The sequence below is a fragment of the Hyaena hyaena genome, unplaced genomic scaffold, assembly GCF_003009895.1.
Source record: "Hyaena hyaena isolate Hyena2069 unplaced genomic scaffold, ASM300989v1 scaffold_90, whole genome shotgun sequence".
In the NCBI taxonomy this organism is placed as follows: Eukaryota; Metazoa; Chordata; class Mammalia; order Carnivora; family Hyaenidae; genus Hyaena; species Hyaena hyaena.
The window spans coordinates 846,801-863,922 of record NW_024080722.1 but is presented as its reverse complement, the minus strand read 5'-3'; the positions used below and the strand labels follow the sequence as shown (position 1 = coordinate 863,922).

The 17,122-nt window shown below is 47.2% G+C and overlaps 1 protein-coding gene across 1 annotated transcript in view; it reads right to left on the bottom strand.

Annotated features, from left to right (window-relative positions):
* Positions 1–371: 371 nt before the first annotated feature.
* Positions 372–17,122, bottom strand: part of STOM (stomatin) — a 29,362-nt gene continuing 12,611 nt past the window's right edge. Inside the window, exons 2-7 of the mRNA XM_039234665.1 lie at positions 16,570–16,673; positions 14,771–14,843; positions 13,625–13,707; positions 9,515–9,718; positions 8,404–8,538; positions 372–2,450 (exon numbers count right to left, since the gene is read on the bottom strand). Coding sequence (XP_039090596.1) covers positions 2,256–2,450; positions 8,404–8,538; positions 9,515–9,718; positions 13,625–13,707; positions 14,771–14,843; positions 16,570–16,673 — 794 coding nt within the window. The 3' untranslated portion in view covers positions 372–2,255. The remainder of the gene's footprint in view (positions 2,451–8,403; positions 8,539–9,514; positions 9,719–13,624; positions 13,708–14,770; positions 14,844–16,569; positions 16,674–17,122) is intronic.

Below are 17,122 nucleotides of genomic sequence, written 5' to 3'. Positions count from 1 at the left end.
TGACCTAGGGCTGATCAGTAGCTACCTGGTGTGTGCTCTGGGCCAGGCATTGGAGCTGTAACAGGCCACGGGGTGACAGAAGCAAGTTCCTGTCCTGTTTGGATTTGGGCAAAGGGAGAGGAAACCAGCAAAGGATTCTAGGCGTCCGTGGCTCTCCGACGCCCCAGGGCGGATATGTGCGCAGGTGCACCAGAAGGGCCTAGCCAGGAAGGGCAGCAGTCGGGCAGCTGTAACCCCTCCCCGCTTTTCGGCCCGCATAGAGCTCCCTGAGAAGCCACCGCTGCCAGCCTGGGGCTGGAGGACCACACGTGCCACTTCTGAAAAATGAAATCCACAGACGCCAAGTACAGGCAGGAACTGACTCTCACAGAGAATGAGCAAAAGTGCACACTGTATTATGTACAGCGTTGGAAAGGGAGGCCGTGTGGGAAACACTCTTGCGCCAGCGCTCTCATCCTACACCCTTTTGCCTTCCTCCCTCTCAAGCAATTTAATCCCAACCTATTGGGCTGTGAATCCACGAGGCAGAGAGGCGAAGACTGGTATCTGGAAATGGGGACAGTCAAAGGAGCAGAAATCACTGTTACTCTAAGCCTGAGAAGAGACTTTCAGCCAGGATACGGGGCTGTTTCCTGGTCCTCACTGGTCAAGGGTGAGCCACCTCATGCAAAGAGAGATCATTAGTTGAAAATTATAAATAGAAATGTAACTTGAGTTCCAAGTCAAAACGCGCCATATACATCTAATAAACTCCGCCAGGAACCTGGATGCGTGGCTCAAGGTCTTCTAAAATAAGCTCGGAAATGGGCGCTAGGGAAGGGGACACTCGCAGTCTGGGATTGACCGAGGGACGCAGCCAAGGATGGGTATGAAGGGTGGCTCTGGGTATGGGAGCTGCCATTCCTAAGAGCTCTGTAGGTGAACTCAGAGCCATGAGGAGGAAGTGGTTTAAGTGTCACCAGCCAGGTTTTCGAACTAACAGGAGGAATGCCAGTTTGCTCGGATCCACAGGCATTTGTAAAAAGGTGCTTCCTACCATTGTGAAACAAGAAAGCACGGGTCAGAGAGGGCGCCCACTTCCTCTTTGGGCACTGACATCCAGTATAGAAAAGGACGACTTGGCAAAAAAAAAAAAAACCCTACATCTATATATACCCTAAGTCTGACAGTGTCTTCCCAAGCTCACTGACTATTATGTGCCCAATATATTGTGAGTTCCTTATAATGTTGAATGGCTGGGCCTGGTAACCAAGATATTTCACAGTATACACTATTAAGAGCATGCAGACAATAAGAGAGAACTGCTGTAGATATTTTTTTTAAAAAAGATTGGTCCTTAAGCTATTCAAATGGGTATACAAAGAACTGTTTATAGAACTTAGAGAATATTTTATTTAAAAAATCAGAACTATTTAGAACCTGATATATGAAAATAGGCAAAAGTGAGGAAAAAGCACTTTTGTGACAAGTATTTAGCTGGTTTGAAAGACCACAGAGGAATCACTGAGTCATAAAGAGACTCAAAGAAGTTTGAAAGAAAGGGAGAGAAGAAACACATTATTCTTAAAGGATCTCTGGGATAGTAGATTTAAAAGTCTTTCAAGGGTTAAGATAATCTTTTTCAGTGACCTTGACCATTTCCCCCAGTGCTGACGGGTACGGGCATGAAAATGCCAACTCTCAAGTGAGGATTATTTTGAAACAAGGTCTGGGCTTAGAAAGTGGATGGATGGTAGGAAAATTTCCTTAAGGTTCCCTGGAAGTAAGGCACATATGGCCCAGAGAAGCAGGTCGTAGCCCAGGGTCATGCTTTCTGTAAAGCATTTGTCCAGCCAGGGTGTCAAGTGGTGGTTATAACCTATTTTCTCACCTTTGGTCTGGCTGCAGACAGATAGAGGGAGCAGAATGACCCAGTGAAAGTCAGAAGAAGGGGGATCTAACCTATTACATAATGATCTAAATGTATGAATTTTAAATAGTTTAAAAGAGTAAGAAATGATCTTACAGACCACCAGTCGCCAACCCCCTCCCCACATCCCTTCTCTCTCTCAGTATTTACAAGCTAACGATCTTCATCTGTGTCTGTTGCTAGGCTCACTACACACTCTAAGCACCTCGCAGTCAACATATGGAACAGGAAAGGGAGGAAGAATAGTCAAGGTCCCGCCCTACTCTCTCCTTACGGGCTAAAGGCTGAGTTGGTCCCCACTCTACCCTGGAAGGGAAGGGTGCACCTCTGTGTCGGCCGCTGTGGCTCACTGTTTTGCCCCTACGATGCCTTGCAACATGTCTATGGGCAGGGGGAAGACGATCGTGGAGTTCTTCTCAGCGGCGATGGTGGTCAGGGTCTGGAGGTACCGCAGCTGAAGGGCCGCGGGGGACTCCGTGATGACCATGGAGGCTTCCTTCAGAGCCCTGGACGCGTTCATTTCTCCCTCGGCCGCGATGACCTATGGGACAGGAGGAGGGAGGGGTCATACTGAAAATACGGGTGTCAGGGGGCAGTCTTCAAACTGAGGTACGCACACGAAGCCTTCCAGGAGTGTGCCACCATCGTTTCAAGCAGATCCATTCCCAGTTACCCTGTTTCCATATGTCCTTTTCCCTTATCTGATTCACCAGAGTATGTGCCTGAGATGGAGACCGAGTGTCTTGCTGTGGCTTTTCTTGCATGCGTCAGGGGACTGAGCAGAGGGGCGATTCAAAATAGGGGTTGAGAAAGTGACTAGTGACTGGACACAAATCCTTTTGCAAGTCAGATGGATTTCCAGTTGAGAGAAAAAGAGAGAGGGGGAGAGAGACAGAGAGACAGAAGCTTAAGCAGGCTCTATGCCCAGCAGTGCCCAATATGGGGCTTGATCTCACAACTGTGAGATCATGACCTGAGCCAAAATCAAGAATCAGATGCTCAACGGACTGAGCCACGCTGGCGCCCCTAATTCCAGTCCTTGATTTTAAAGAAAGGAAAGAGGCCCTTACGGAACTGAAAGCTGATGAGCATTAAACATATTTTTTAATGAAAGATCACTGTATGATTTTTAACACACAAATTCAGAGGCAATATGAAGAACTGAGTGGCATGACTTTAAACACAACTTTTATTTCCGCCTACTTATTCATGTAAAGTTCTTAGTCCTTTTATGTAGAAAAATGAAAAGTAAAGACTAGAATTGATGTTTAATCTTGTCTCATTCTGGCAATAAGTAATAGCCAGCTACAAAGACAGGAATTCTTCATCTTGTTAAGATAAGCATTTCTAGTTTAAAAAAAATTATTTAGGAGAAATTCTGAAACATTTAAACGCCTTATCCATAGTCACAGGAAATGTTTAAAATATTTTTTTAACTTCAACACTCGGGATGCCTGGGTGGCTCAGTCGATCAAGCATCCGACTCTTGATTTCAGCTCAGGTCATGATCTCATGGTTCATGGGATCGAGCCCCATTGAGGGCTTTTTGCTGACAGTGAGGAGCCTGCTTGGGATTCTCTCCCTCTCTCTCTCTACCCTTCCCCGCATGTGCTCTCTCTCTCTCTCAAAATAAGTAAAGTTAAAAAAAAAACCCACTTCAATACTAAACGTGTTGCAATAGGAATAATAAAGGAATTCATGACAAAATGTATTAGGAAAAGAATCCATGAGAAAGTAGAGTAGAAATTCAAGTTCAAGGAGGAAAAGGGACAATGAAACATGCCTGACTACTGAAAGAGCCTATTTACATATTTTAAATAGATGATGGAATCATTATGTTATTTGACTTTCACTGGATACATTGAAATGAATGGTGTTAATGGTTTTAATTAATTATTTAAAACCTTATATATTTTTTTAGTAATCTCTATACCCAATGTGGGGCTCAAACTCATGACCTCAAGATCAAGAGCTGCATGTGCCGCCCACTGAGCCAGCAGGTGCCCCAGTCAGTTAAGCATTTGACTCTTGATTTCAGCTCAGGTCATGATCTCACAATTTGTGAGTTTGAGCCTCACACTGGGCTCCACACCGAGAGTGCAGAGCCTGTTGGGAGTCTCTCTCTCTCTCTCTCTCTCTCTCTCTCTCTCTTGAAAATAAACAGTTAACATAAAATAAAATGTCAATATTTAAAACATGTCAGAGGTTACAGGCTTAGCTAAGTATATAAATTCAAATGCCAATTTTCACATGCGTATCTAAAATGTGTGATGGGACACATGGTTTGTCTAAATCCCTCTAGAGGTTACATGGGCATAAAAGTATGAACACCACCGGGGTGGTGGGGAGGGCAGGGGCTTTGGAGCGGGACAGGCTTGTACTCAAATTCCACACCTAACCCTCACCAGCTGAGTGTCCTTGGAGAGGTTATTTAACATTCTGAGCTCTGGTTTCTTACTCGTAAAATGGGATAGCCCCTGCTGCCCTCTGGGGCCATTGTGAGGAAGAGAGAAAGGTATAGTAAGTGTGGAATGTATAAATGGAGGCTATTGTATAGGAAAGGCAAGTGGGAAGTCAAGACCTGATTTTTGGGTCCACCTATGCCTTAATGTGTAAAAGATTCAGAAGCCAGTCAAGGCAGTGACTTTCACTCCATAATCCTAGGAGATGCATGAGGGTACCACGCTCGTTGAGCTTAACAGCGTAGTTACAACGGGACTGTTTTCACAGGGATCTCAAGATATTCACGGTTCATAATACTCCAATGAATATCAGAGTTGAAAGCAATAGTCTTAACGACCAGTGGAGTTTCATACACTTAAGACAGTAAGCGCTGGGAGCCACCTAGGGGTCAAGCCCTGTGCAATAGCCAGTGGGAGAGTGGGCCCCCTTGCCTCCTTCAGCTCCCGGCCAAGCAGGGAAGACAGACATGGGGACAGACCACCTGATTCCAGCATGAGAAATGCTGACGGAGACAGGGACAAGGCACAGGGACGGCACTCAGGGAAGGGAAGCAGCGTTCGCGGAACGTGAGCCGATGAGATTCCAGACACTGGCTAGGACGGGAGGAAGGCTTTGTTGCTTGGACAGAGATGAAGAAGAACGCTTCAGGCAGCACGCACGCAGAGGCGCCGAGGTTTTAAAAAGCTGGTATGTTCCTGAAAAATGTAAGCGGCGCAATGCAGCGTGAGGCCGAGGGGAGGCTGGGGTGTTTCGTCTGCGCTCTGGAGGCAGCAGGGAGCTGGACGGTTTTGAGCAAGGAGCCTCAGCAGATCCAGGTGGAGAAAACACACCGACAGACATCAGAGGACAGAGAAGGGGAGGCCCTGAGAGCGGCTAACAGGACAGCCGCGGAGTGGCCGGCGAGATTGGTGCGAGCGCACTTCTGTTGGATACACGCCGCCAGACAGTTCTCCAAAACGGTGTTACCAAATCTACCGTCTCACTAACAAAACAGGAGGGCGAGTTCTTCCCTCACCAACACTTGGTTCTTTTCTTTTCCTTTTTCCTTTCAGCCCACCTAGTGGGTGTCTAGTGTGGCATCTGCTTGTGATTTGAATTTGCATTTCCCTGACAGCGAATTAACTTGAGGAATTTCTCTCTGAAGGCTCTTAATCTATAGGCTCTCCTACCCTTTTCCTTCACAACTTATGTGTTGAAGGAACCGACTCCCTATTTTCCATGAGAACCTGACCGTATGGTTTTGGGTGTTGCAGGGTTACTGTATTTAAAAGGATAGACTCCTTGAGATTCTATGTGTTCACCCTACTCTTAAAGACAGTCACTGCCCAGGTCCTTGGGACTGTTCCGGATGACCCCTACAGCCTCGTCGGGGTGGGAGCACAGTAATTCAGGATTCTAACCAGCTTCCTTTCTCTCTTCCCATTGTTATCAGGGCTGCATTCCTAACTGGTGAAAGCACTTGCCCAAGACACTTAGTCCATCATGGAAAGTCCAGAGGAGCCAGAGGGGAATCCTAATGTCCACTGCCACTAATCGACTGTGTGACCTTGAGGAAATCACATACATTTCCTGGGCTCAACCCTTCCATCTGAATAGTGGGATGGCAAATACATTTGATTTTTAGGCCCAGTGCCAAGCAGTTGAGCACTGTTACCTGGAGGGCAACAGAAGGGTTCTGAGGTCAAGCCTAAGCTCAGTGGAAAACAGTGCTGTGCTTCATTACCGGCAGGGGAGGAGGAGGGGGGGGGCAGCATCTGGCGGGGGGGCAGCATCTGGGCCAGGTTACTTGTCAGCTTCAGAAAATAATCTCTAACGATTCCTCAGTTCCTGACTTTCGAAACAGTCTATTCGATATGGCTTAGAAATGCGGCTGTTGGTTAACGATGTAATCTAGGTAAAAGTGATTCCTGTTTTTCAAAATACTAATTTGATTATAGTAGGGCATATTTAATGTTTCCAGAAATACCACTTAGTCTTCTCAGTGTGATGGCAGCGCCTGAGGGTTCTGCAGTGTCACCAGGTCACCCTCATAAGCATCAATTATCATGTTAGGAAAACCTAACAATCCTGGTTAGTAGAAAATTCTGGGTATAGTGTGTCAAAGGATCTGCTATTCTGTTTGATGCTGGCTGAGAAATTACAGTGCCCAACTGGTGGCTTAAAGGGCACCCTACTAGGGGGCAGGGCTCTGTGCTTAGTTGGTTATCTCCAGCTACTACCATTTTCTTTCTTTTAAAAAAAATTTTTTAATGTTTATTTTTGAGAGGGAGAGAGACAGTGTGAGTGGGGGAAGGACAGAGAGAGAGGGAGACACAGAATCCAAAGCAGGCTTCAGGCTCTGAGCTGTCAGCACAGAGCCTGACACGGGGCTCAAACTCAGAGACCGTGAGATCATAACCTGAGCCGAAGTCATATGCTTAACCAACAGCCACCCAGGAGCCCCTACTATTATTTTCCAGCAACAACAATGGAGTGGTTTGCCCCTTGTGTCTTGTGAGATCTGTCAAGTCCACAGCAATCCCTTCAGGAAGACTGACCCTCTTCCTTCGCCCATTCATAGGCCAGGGGCTGTGGGACCTAATTAATATCTGCTTCTGACCATTTATAAAAAATGTAATGTTTATTTTTGAGAGAGAGAGACAGAGTGTGAGCAGGAGAGGGTCAGAGAGAGGAGACAGAATCTGAAGCAGGTTCAGGCTATGAGCCCTCTGCACAGAGCCTGACGCGGGGCTCAAACCCACAAAACATGAGATCAAGACCTGAGCTGAAGTCAGATGCTTAACAGACCGAGCCACCCAGGCGCCCCCTGAGTTTGCCCTTTTGACCAAACTTTGGCCAAAGAGAATCTCTCTGCTATGAATCTGGAATCAAGGCTGGTCCATCCGCCTTAGAGTTCAACTGAGGGAGGTGTGTAAACTTGAGTCGACACTCCACCCTCCAGCTGTCAGCAGTGAGATGAGGCCTGGGAGATGGAATGATTAGCATCCTGTGGTCCTGACCACACTGCAGTCCCTGGCATCATCCTTTCCTGATGGGACTTGACTTCTTCCCATCCTTGGGTTTGGCAAGATAGCCCTGTGCCCTCATGAATTAGCTCGAGACTCTCTTTTCTGGGTGGGATGAATAGATACTTCCTCAACACTTCTAGGGGGCATGCACCCATGTGGGCTCAAGAGGCAGACAGGGATGGCGATGACCAGAAAGAGGGAAAAACGCAGATATCAGAGGGGTGAAAAAAACGAAAGAGAACAGAGAGGAAGCAGGAACAGCAAGAAAGAAGAGAATCCTGAGAAAAGAGAGAATGAAAGCGAAGACAAAAATAGGCAAGGAACTGGGGCACCTGGGTGGCTCAGTCAGTTAAGCATCCAAAATCCAACTCTTGATTTTGGCTCAGGCCATGATCTCACAGTTCGTGAGTTCAAGCCCTGCGTTGGGCTCTGTGCTGACTGCTTGGGATTCTCTCTCCTTTCCTTCTCTCTCTCCCTATTCCTATCCTGCTTGCACTGTCACTCTCTCTCTCTCTCTCAAAATAAATAAATTTCAAAAAAAACAGGATAGGGAAGGAACAAATGTAAGCACACTGACTGGACTGCCCAGCTGTCCTGAGTGGGGGACTCGGAGCACGAAGTGTGGGACGTGGGGGGGCCATGCAGCCACAGAAGAACGAGGTGGCCCTGTACACACTGATGTGCTCGCAGGATGACGTTAAGTGAAAGGACCAAGGAACAGAACAATACACGTGGTGTGACCCTACTTCCGCAAAATAAACAAGCCAGCAGTCGAACACCCTAGTCAGATAAAACCCTGGTGTACACACTAAGCTGTCGCGACAGGTGGCCCCGTGGGGGGCTCGTGGCTTGAAGGGATAGAGAGGCTGTCAGCTTGACTAAACATGTTAAGATTATTTCTATTTTTATAACAACCACGTTTTCCTTAAAAAGAAAACTCGACAGGCAAAACAAACTGCGGAGGCAGCGCAGGGGAGGGCACCGTAGAGCAGGGGAGCGAGGAAACGAGGAAAGGACGGTTACCTTGGCTCGGGCCTCGCGAGATGCTTCGGCCTCTGCGGCCATCGCTCTCTGGAGCTGCACGGGCAGTTTGACGTCTTTAATCTCCACGCGCTCCACCTTTATCCCCCAGTCGTCCGTGGCGTCGTCCAGGGTACACTGTTGGGAAGAGAGGAGGTGAGCCCAGAGTGCTCAGCGCAGCCCAGAGGCCTAGGGGAGAGCACTGGGGTCTGAGGCAGGCAGGGCACCGGGGGAGAGCCGGGAGAGACGTCACTGCGCTATGCTGGACAGAGGGCCGAGGTAGGGGCTGGGTCCCAGGGAGCTGATCTGGATTCTAGTCCTCAGAGGCTCATGCAGAGGCCGGCAAACTTTTCCTAACAGGGCCAGACAGTCGTTCTCTGGCTTTGGTCTCTGCCACAGCTGTGTAACGGCGCCCCTGTGGGCGCCAGCTGTGGGCAACCCATAAACCAGCGCGAGCGGCCGCATCCCCAGAAAACGTTACTAACAGAAACAGGTGGCCAGCTGGCCCCCAATCTAACGTGACTCCGTGTGAGCCACATCACTTCTTTCTGCTTCAGCGTCGCCCCTTTACAATGGGTGGAACGAAATCCTACTTCCTGTCTCATACGGTGGTTGTGGACGTCAGGTAAGGTCACAGATCCCGCACGCAGTGACGCTGCTGTAAGTCACAAGATATCAGATTTGGGCACTTCATCTTCTTTGAAGAAGTCAGGTTTGTCCTGTAATCTATTACCCACGTAAGACTGGAAAGCATACGAGTTACAAGGAGATCATGGGCCTCACCCAGAGAATTCAACATACCTGCACCACCTTGCAAAATGCACTCTGACTTATTATACTAAAGAAAAAGGTTAATATTAATTCTTGGAAAAAAAAAAAACCTACACTGAAGGGAATAAAAAAAATGATGCAGGCCTCTGAGCTAGTAACCCATGAGCTTTTTGTGAAAAATATTCCCTTCCATCAGATAAAGTTTGAGAAAACCTTTCTATGAAGAAAAGAAGGCTGGTCAGCGGTTTCCCAACTGGGATGAGTAAAAACCTGTCAAACAACCAGTGACCCTTTGCTTCCTCCTTTAGTTTCTGGCGGGTCCCAGAGCCGGCGTGCACCTCACCTGCATGTTGTGTGCGATTTCTTCTCTGTCAGACAGGATCTGAGAGAGGTTCTTGGTGCCTAGGACGTTCCTCAGAGTTGTTTGTGCCAAAAGACGGGTTGCGGAGTCGGCATTGGTGATGTTGGCCACAGCCAGGGTTGCATTCTGCACGCGGTAATAGACCACGCCATCCACACTAATGGTCACTGAATCCTTGGTGAGGATCTGTAACAGGAAGGAAGCGGTTTTACGCTGGCCGACTAACTCCTTCTTTACTATGACTAAGAATGTTGTCCCACGGAACACCTTAAACAACTGATTTTCTCTAGTAAGTGCTTTCGACTCAGTGTCTGTGTCCCTCATAATTCAGAGGCGGGGGCCTAACCCCCAACATGGTGGCAGTAGGAAGTGGGGCATTTGGGATGCGATCAGGTCATGAGGGTGGAACTCTCAGGGTCATCTAGGATCTAGGAAGCGGGCCCCCCTCGGACCCTGAGTCTGCGGGCTCCCTGACTTCCGGCCTCCAGGACTGTGAGCAATAAATTCTGTTGTTCCTGAGAACCTATGGGGTTTGGTTGTAGCAGCCCGAATGGACTAAGACAACAAAACATCAGGAAGTATGAATTTAGAATTTTAATAAAATACATTCACTTATTCCTTAATTCTATTAATTCATTCAGTTATTCAACAAATACCGAGATACCACGCAGCAGCAGGAGCTGTGCCTTCAAAGAAGATGGGAACGAAGGGAGACTTTATGGGGCAAAGGAAGGACACTTGTAGGTGGCAGGGGTGGTACATGAACTGCATCTTCAAGGAAGAAATAACAATTTTAATTTTTAATTTTTAAATTAAATTTTTTTTATTTTATAAAATTTTTTTAATGTTTATTTTTGATGGGAAGAGAGAAACAGAGACAGAGCATGAGCAGGGGAGGGGCAGAGAGAGAGGGAGACACAGAATCTGAAACAGGCCCCAGGCTCTGAGCTGTGAGCACAGAGCCCGACATGGGGCTACAACTCATGAACCATGCGATCATGCCCTGAGCTGAAGTCAGACACTCAACCGACTGAGCCACCCAGGTGCCCCTTTACATTTTTTATTTTAGAGAGATAGAGAACATGAGCAGAGGAGAGGGGCAGAGGGAGAGAAAGAGAGAGAGAGAGAATCCCAAGTAGACTCCACACTCAGTGCTGATGCAGGGCTCGATCTCATGACCCTGGAATCATAATCTGAGCCAAAATCAAGAGTCGGATGTTCAACCGACTGAGCCACCCAGGCACACTGAAGTAACGATTTTTTGAGGGTGGTGTGAGAGTATCCAAGTTGGAGAGAATAGCGCACAAAATGGCACAGAGGAATGGTAGAGCGAGGTTTGCCGAACTATACAGAAGTAGCACAGTTCTGCTAGAACAAAACGTGAGTGGGGGATGTGGTGATAGGTGAGATCAGGGTACGGATCGACTGTACACGCGGCACGAAGATGCCTACCAGGACGTAATTTGCCAGTGCTTCCTGCTCCCACCCTCAGGGCGGCTCCTCAGTTTGGCATACGCGCCCTCTGACCAATGGCCCTTTGGCCTCACTCCTTCACTCCCTCCTGCACACTCTATACAGGACAAGGTGTGGGCCCCACATGCACTACGTCGCATGTCCCAGGGCCTTTGTGCAGGAGTCCCCTCTGCTTGGGTGACCTCTCCTCTCTCTCTCCGGCATGCCATGCGACTGGCACATTGTTACTCATCATTCAAGACACAGCTCAAGTGTCTTCTCCTCCGTGAAACTTGCCAGGCAAGGAGTTAAACACTGTCCCCTTTGCGCAGCGGCCAGAACTGTTGACTGACATCACTGCTTCTCTACTGGACTGTGCATTTCTTGAGAGCAGCCTGTCTTTGTTTCACTAAGAATGCTGGATCCACAGCAGGTAGTGAATAAATGGTAGATGAACCAAAATGTGATCCTAGGTACAGTGGTTGGTGCTGAGCACAGAGGGAGGGTCAGGGATGGGCTGTACCCTCCTCGTGATCCCTGGTGAGGCTCTTAAACTGCTTGACCTAGAGAGTCCCCATTTGTGAGATGGCGCTAATAACACTGCCCGATTCTGCTCAAATTTCTTTGAAGGTCCAGTAAGATGTTTGTGAATGAAGCTCTTTTGAAAGTGAAAAGGGGCGAGTGTGCGTACCTCTGTCTGTTAAGCTCCCGACTCTATTTTGGCTCAGGTCATGATCTCAAGGTTCATGAGTCCGGGCGCTGCCTCGGGCTCTGGGCTGACAGCTCTAGAATTCTTTCTCTCCCTCTCTCTCTCTGCCCCTCCCCCACCCTCTCTCTCAATCAAAAATAAATAAACTTAAAAAAAAAAGTGTAAAGAGCTATGTAAATGGCAAGTAATAATAATTAATGGCATTACATAGCTATTTTGTCCCTGCTAGGCATGAAAGCAGTAATCCTTTTCCTGATAATCTAAAAATACTTCTAATAGTATATTACCATCTTGTGTGAAAATTAATTATTTCCCATGATGTGATGGGAAAATGTGTATCATTTCTAAACAATTTCTTGCCCTCGTGACTCTGCCACCGCCAGAGCTTTCTAAAGCTGTGGCCTCTCTTCCTACTGTTTATTGTAGGCAGAGTATTTATCTTCCTTCATATTAAGTTCACAGGGGATCGGAAAAAGGACAGCTTGCCAAGTTCCAATCTGCTCTGCAGTCAGCGGCTCACAAGAAACAAGACGGCAGCTGGAAGGCAGAAGCTTCCAGCAAGCCTGCCAGATGCCTGTAATGTTTATGGAGGAAAATGCCCGGACTCCCAGCTACCCTGAAAAGGGCTCCTTCTGAGAGCCAACCTTCCCTGAAAGATGGGAAACCATGCAGAGAATACAGCCCAGCTCCCAGCCTTGTTGTTGTGGGTGAAAGCGATTCCTCGTGTCCCTATGTACGTGTGGATTATAAAGTCTGACCTCAACCCCTACTTGGATCGGCACCAGCAAGGAGGCTCCTGTGCTGGTGTCCGGATTTGGGGAGAAGAGAAGGCAACGTGGCCAGGCTCCCCTGCCCTGCTGAGTAGCTGGCCTTTGGCCAGGAAACACTTGACAGTATTCTTCTCTTCCTCCCTTCATACCATTTTCAGGCGTCCTATCTGCAAAGGTTATGATGCCTCCCTGGACATGTGCACCAGGCTGGCCATCACTGGGTCCCGGGAGCATGGAGCAGTGGGAAAAGCACGAGGCAAGGACCACGAAAAGCTAGACGTTAGTCTGGCTCTGCCACTGTGGTTTGGTGGGACCCCTTTGCCCCACAGCAGCTACGTGCTTTCCAGGGATTCTGCTGTGAGTTTCAACTGTGATATTACTTGTGAAACACACTGAAAGAGCATGAAGTCATTATGGTTATAAAACATTATATCCTTTATCTAAGATGTCAAATGAGCTGTTCCTAATTCTTGGGCTTCTAACCAATTTATCTAGAGTCTAATCAAGAACCTTAAGAAGAATATTGTACTAAGCTGGATTTTCTTTTCTTTTTTTTTTAATGTTTTATTTTCGAAAGACAGAGTACAAGAGGGAGGAGGGGCAGAGAGAGAGGGAGACACAGAATCCGAAACAGGCTCCAGGCTCGAACTGTCAGCACAGAGCCCCACCTGGGGCTCAAACCCATGAACCATGAGATCATGACCTGAGCCGAAGTCAGACGCTTAACCGACTGAGCCACTCAGGCACCCCCTACACTGGATTTTCTATCAGAAATCCATAGCAGAGAACTGTGGTTGTAAAAATGATGACAAGTATGAAAATGCTAGCACTTGGGTTAACATTATGCTACACTTTGTAATAAGAAGCACTTATACAGCACCTGCTCATTTATCAGTCTCTGTTCTAAGCACTTTACATATGACATCCCATGCAGTCCTCACAAGGACATTATAAAGTAAGTTCTACTATTATAGCCTTTATTTTACAGCTGAGGAAACTAAGGCTCAGAGAAGTTGAGGAACTTGCTCAAAGTCACACAGCTGGAAAATAGTGACCGCTGACAGTCCCTCCACCTGTGCTCTCACTGCTCTCCTCTGCCTCTCTCATTGCCAAGTACTTTCACACATGACATCTATTATTCATAGCAAAACACAACCTTACCTCCTGAGGAGGAATGTCAAATGAAATAGTTCTCATGTCCACTTTGATGAAGCTGTCAGTGCACGGCAGAATGAAAAACAAACCTGCAACAAAGAGACACAGAAAGAAAGCTATGGAGAGACACCAGCGCCAAACCCTTCCGCTCTTCCAGAATCCACTTAACCTACGGAAAGAAGCCACGTCTCGGGGCGTGGGCCGGGTGCCAGCCATGCTACCCTCCTGATTACTTTCCCCACCAAACTGCTGCCGCTCAGGCCTGTGATCTCATTTCCTTACTCTGCCGTCACTGGCCATCTTGTTTCCACATACACCAATGCAATCCTTCCCCAGGCTTCCAGCATCTTCCCATTTCTCTCCTATGGCCCGTAAGCACAACAGTCTTTCCTGATCTGCAGAGCCCTGCACACATGCCACAAGGTCCTGCCCAGGCCGCCCAAGGCCCTCTGTAGCCCCTCTCCTGTCCCCTCTGTGCTCCTGCTGGGCTGTTCTGGGCCGTTCCCTGGGTCTGCCGTGCTCTCTTCTACATGGCTCCACACCTGCTGCTGTCCCTGCAGGGAACACCTCCCTTGAGGCCCACACCTATCCAGGCCTCAAGACTCAGCCAAGATGTCACCTTCAGCCAACACGGTCTCAGCCTACTAATTCGGGTCAGTCCCATGTCTCTTGGCTTCCACAGATAACTGCAATTACTTGATCATAATACTTATCTCACGGGGTTGTAACCGTTTTGCTTTTTGGTGTCCACTAGAGCGCAAGATCCTTGGGGGCATGAACTATCTATCCTTGGGGGCACGAACTATATTTTAGTTTCCCTTGAATTCCCAGAGCCTGGCATGCACTAGGGGCTTAAGTGAAGTTTGCCAAAAGCGATGACGGAAAGCCGTTCACGTAGTAGGAATTCTCATGCTCAGGCTTCCATGGCTGTCACTATTCCTGGCCTAAAATAATCTTATCGGCTCAGATGGGAAGAGGAGGGGAGCTGCGGGAAGGAAAGGGTGATTGTGGCAAGACTGGCTCCGCCACTGCTATTGTTACACTTGTACTCTTTTCTGAGCCAAAAGAGAAGGGGCCCTTGGAAGGGAATTCATATCAACGGGGGGAAGAATTTCAGTCTCCAGATCAAATACCCAGGACCCTTATACTGACCTGGCCCTTTGGCTCCTCCTTGTAAAATGCGACCCAATCTAAAGATGATGGCTCTTTCATATTCTTTTATGATCTAGGTTAAAAACACAAATAATAATTTAACACGAGGGGTGCAAATATTTATATCCACTATATATTTATACACAGCTTCATTTTTTAAAGTTTATTTATTTTGAGAGAGAGAGAGAAAGAGAGAGAGAAAACGAGCATAAGTGGGGGAGGGGGAGAGAGAGAGGGAGAGAGAGAATCCAAGCAGGCTCTGTGCATCAACACGGAGCCCGATGTGGGGCTTGAACTCACAAACCGTGACATCATGACCTGACCCGAAACCAACAGTTGGTGTTTATCCAACAGAGCTACCTAGGCGCACCCAATATAAACAGCTTCTTAGATATGTATTTCTGCTGAAAACAGGTTAGATGCCTCTATTTTGTTTTTTTTCCTCTAAAATCCAGACAGTATCAGGGTGCCTGGCTGGGTCAGTTAGAAGGGCATGCGGCCCTTAATCTTGAGGTTATGAGTCTGAGCCCCACATTGGGTGTAGAGGTTACTTAAATACGTAAAACTTAAAAATAAATAAATAAATGGAGCTCCTGGGTGGCTCAGTCTGTTAAGCATCTGACTCTTGATTTTAGGTCAGGTCATCTCACGGTTCACGGGTTTGAGCCCCACGTCAGGCTCTGTGCTGACAGCGTGGAGCCTGCTTGGGATTCTCTCTCTCCCTCTCTCTCTCACAAAAATAAATAAAATTTAAAGAAAGAACAATTAAAAAGAAATAAATAAAATCCAAACAGCATCTATAAATCACATGTCCAATGTTTAATTATCCCTCCCAAGCATGATATGTATTTGCTCTTTTAACTTACTATAAAAGCAACAGATATTCATGGTATAAAATTTGGGAAGTATAGGATAGTATCCAGGAGCGAATCCATAACTTTACTCCTCAGCTGCTAACATCATCAGTCAGTTACTCACGCATTGTTAATAAAGAACAACAACAACAAAAAAAGCTAAGTTTCCCCTAGTTTGTCTCCCGATTCCTTAAATCAAAATAATAAACTTATCTGAAAATTCTTGGAGTATATTTTATATCTTTAGGAATATGTAAATGATAGTTTTTTGTCATAATATTAATAACTTCATGGAAAAAATAACCAGCATTTAGGTGTCATTTGCCATGTGCCATGTTGGGATATGCATGTTTGGATACATTATTTTAATCCTCACGTTGGCCGTACGAAGTGGGTATTGCTGCTTCCTCCCATTTCACAGGAAGGAAACATGGCAAAGGTCACACGATAAACAATGGAGCCTCTCAGCTTCCTGAGTCTGGACAGGGCCGTCCTACATCCCAGACTCCAATGGTGAGCCTTACTCTTTTTTTGGCGCTGGGAGAACATGAACATGCCCTCGTGTTTTTTTGTGTTGTTGTTTTGAGAGAAAAGAGTGTGAGCTGGAAAGGGGCAGAGAGAGAGAGACAGAGGATCTGAAGTGGGCTCTGTGCTGAACTAGGAGATGACGACCGAAGCTGAAGTCAGATGCCCAGCCGACCGAGCCATCCAGGCACCTTGATGGTGATCCTTACTTTTAACCTATGAGAAAGGACCGCCTGAAAAGAAGTCCTAAAGTCCCATTACAATATGTGACTAGAGTGAACCTTCTAAAGGAGACATGAAGGAAAAAGAATTATAGGCCAGCAGGTATCTCTCTGACTCGTTTCCACCCACATACACACAAAGGAGGTGTAGGTAGTTAGGGCTTGACCCCTTTCCAGGCGCAAGTGAAATATTCCTTACCTTTATGCACATCCATACTGATATTGGGAAAGTTATAACTGTGAACAAGAACGAGACAGCCACCAAAATCCAGCCACAAGGTCCAAGGCCCGTACTAGGGCTATCTGTGGGAAAAAAAAAAAACACAGCTCTCATCATCGTTTCATCATTATTGGCACAATGCTACCATCCTCAGCCTCTGTTCACTGAACACACCTATACTGGGGGTCATCAGAGCATTTTACACAGATTTTCCTATCTAATCCTTACAGCCCTGAAGTGCAGGTGCTACTTTTTTTCCCTTTTCTCTTTTTATTTATTATTTTGAGAGAGAGAGAAACAGAGCACATGAGCCAGGGGAGGGGGGAGGGCCGGGGAGAGGGGCAGAGAGAGAGGGAAAGAGAGAGAATCCCAAGTAGGCTCTGTGCTGGGAGCACAGCTCAAACTCATGAACCACATGATCATGACCTGAGCTGAGATCAAGAGTCAGATGCTTACCCAACTGAGCCACCCAGGCACCCTGGTGCTACTTTTTCTAATCTACTTAACATGACAAGGGCTGTCTATGTTATTT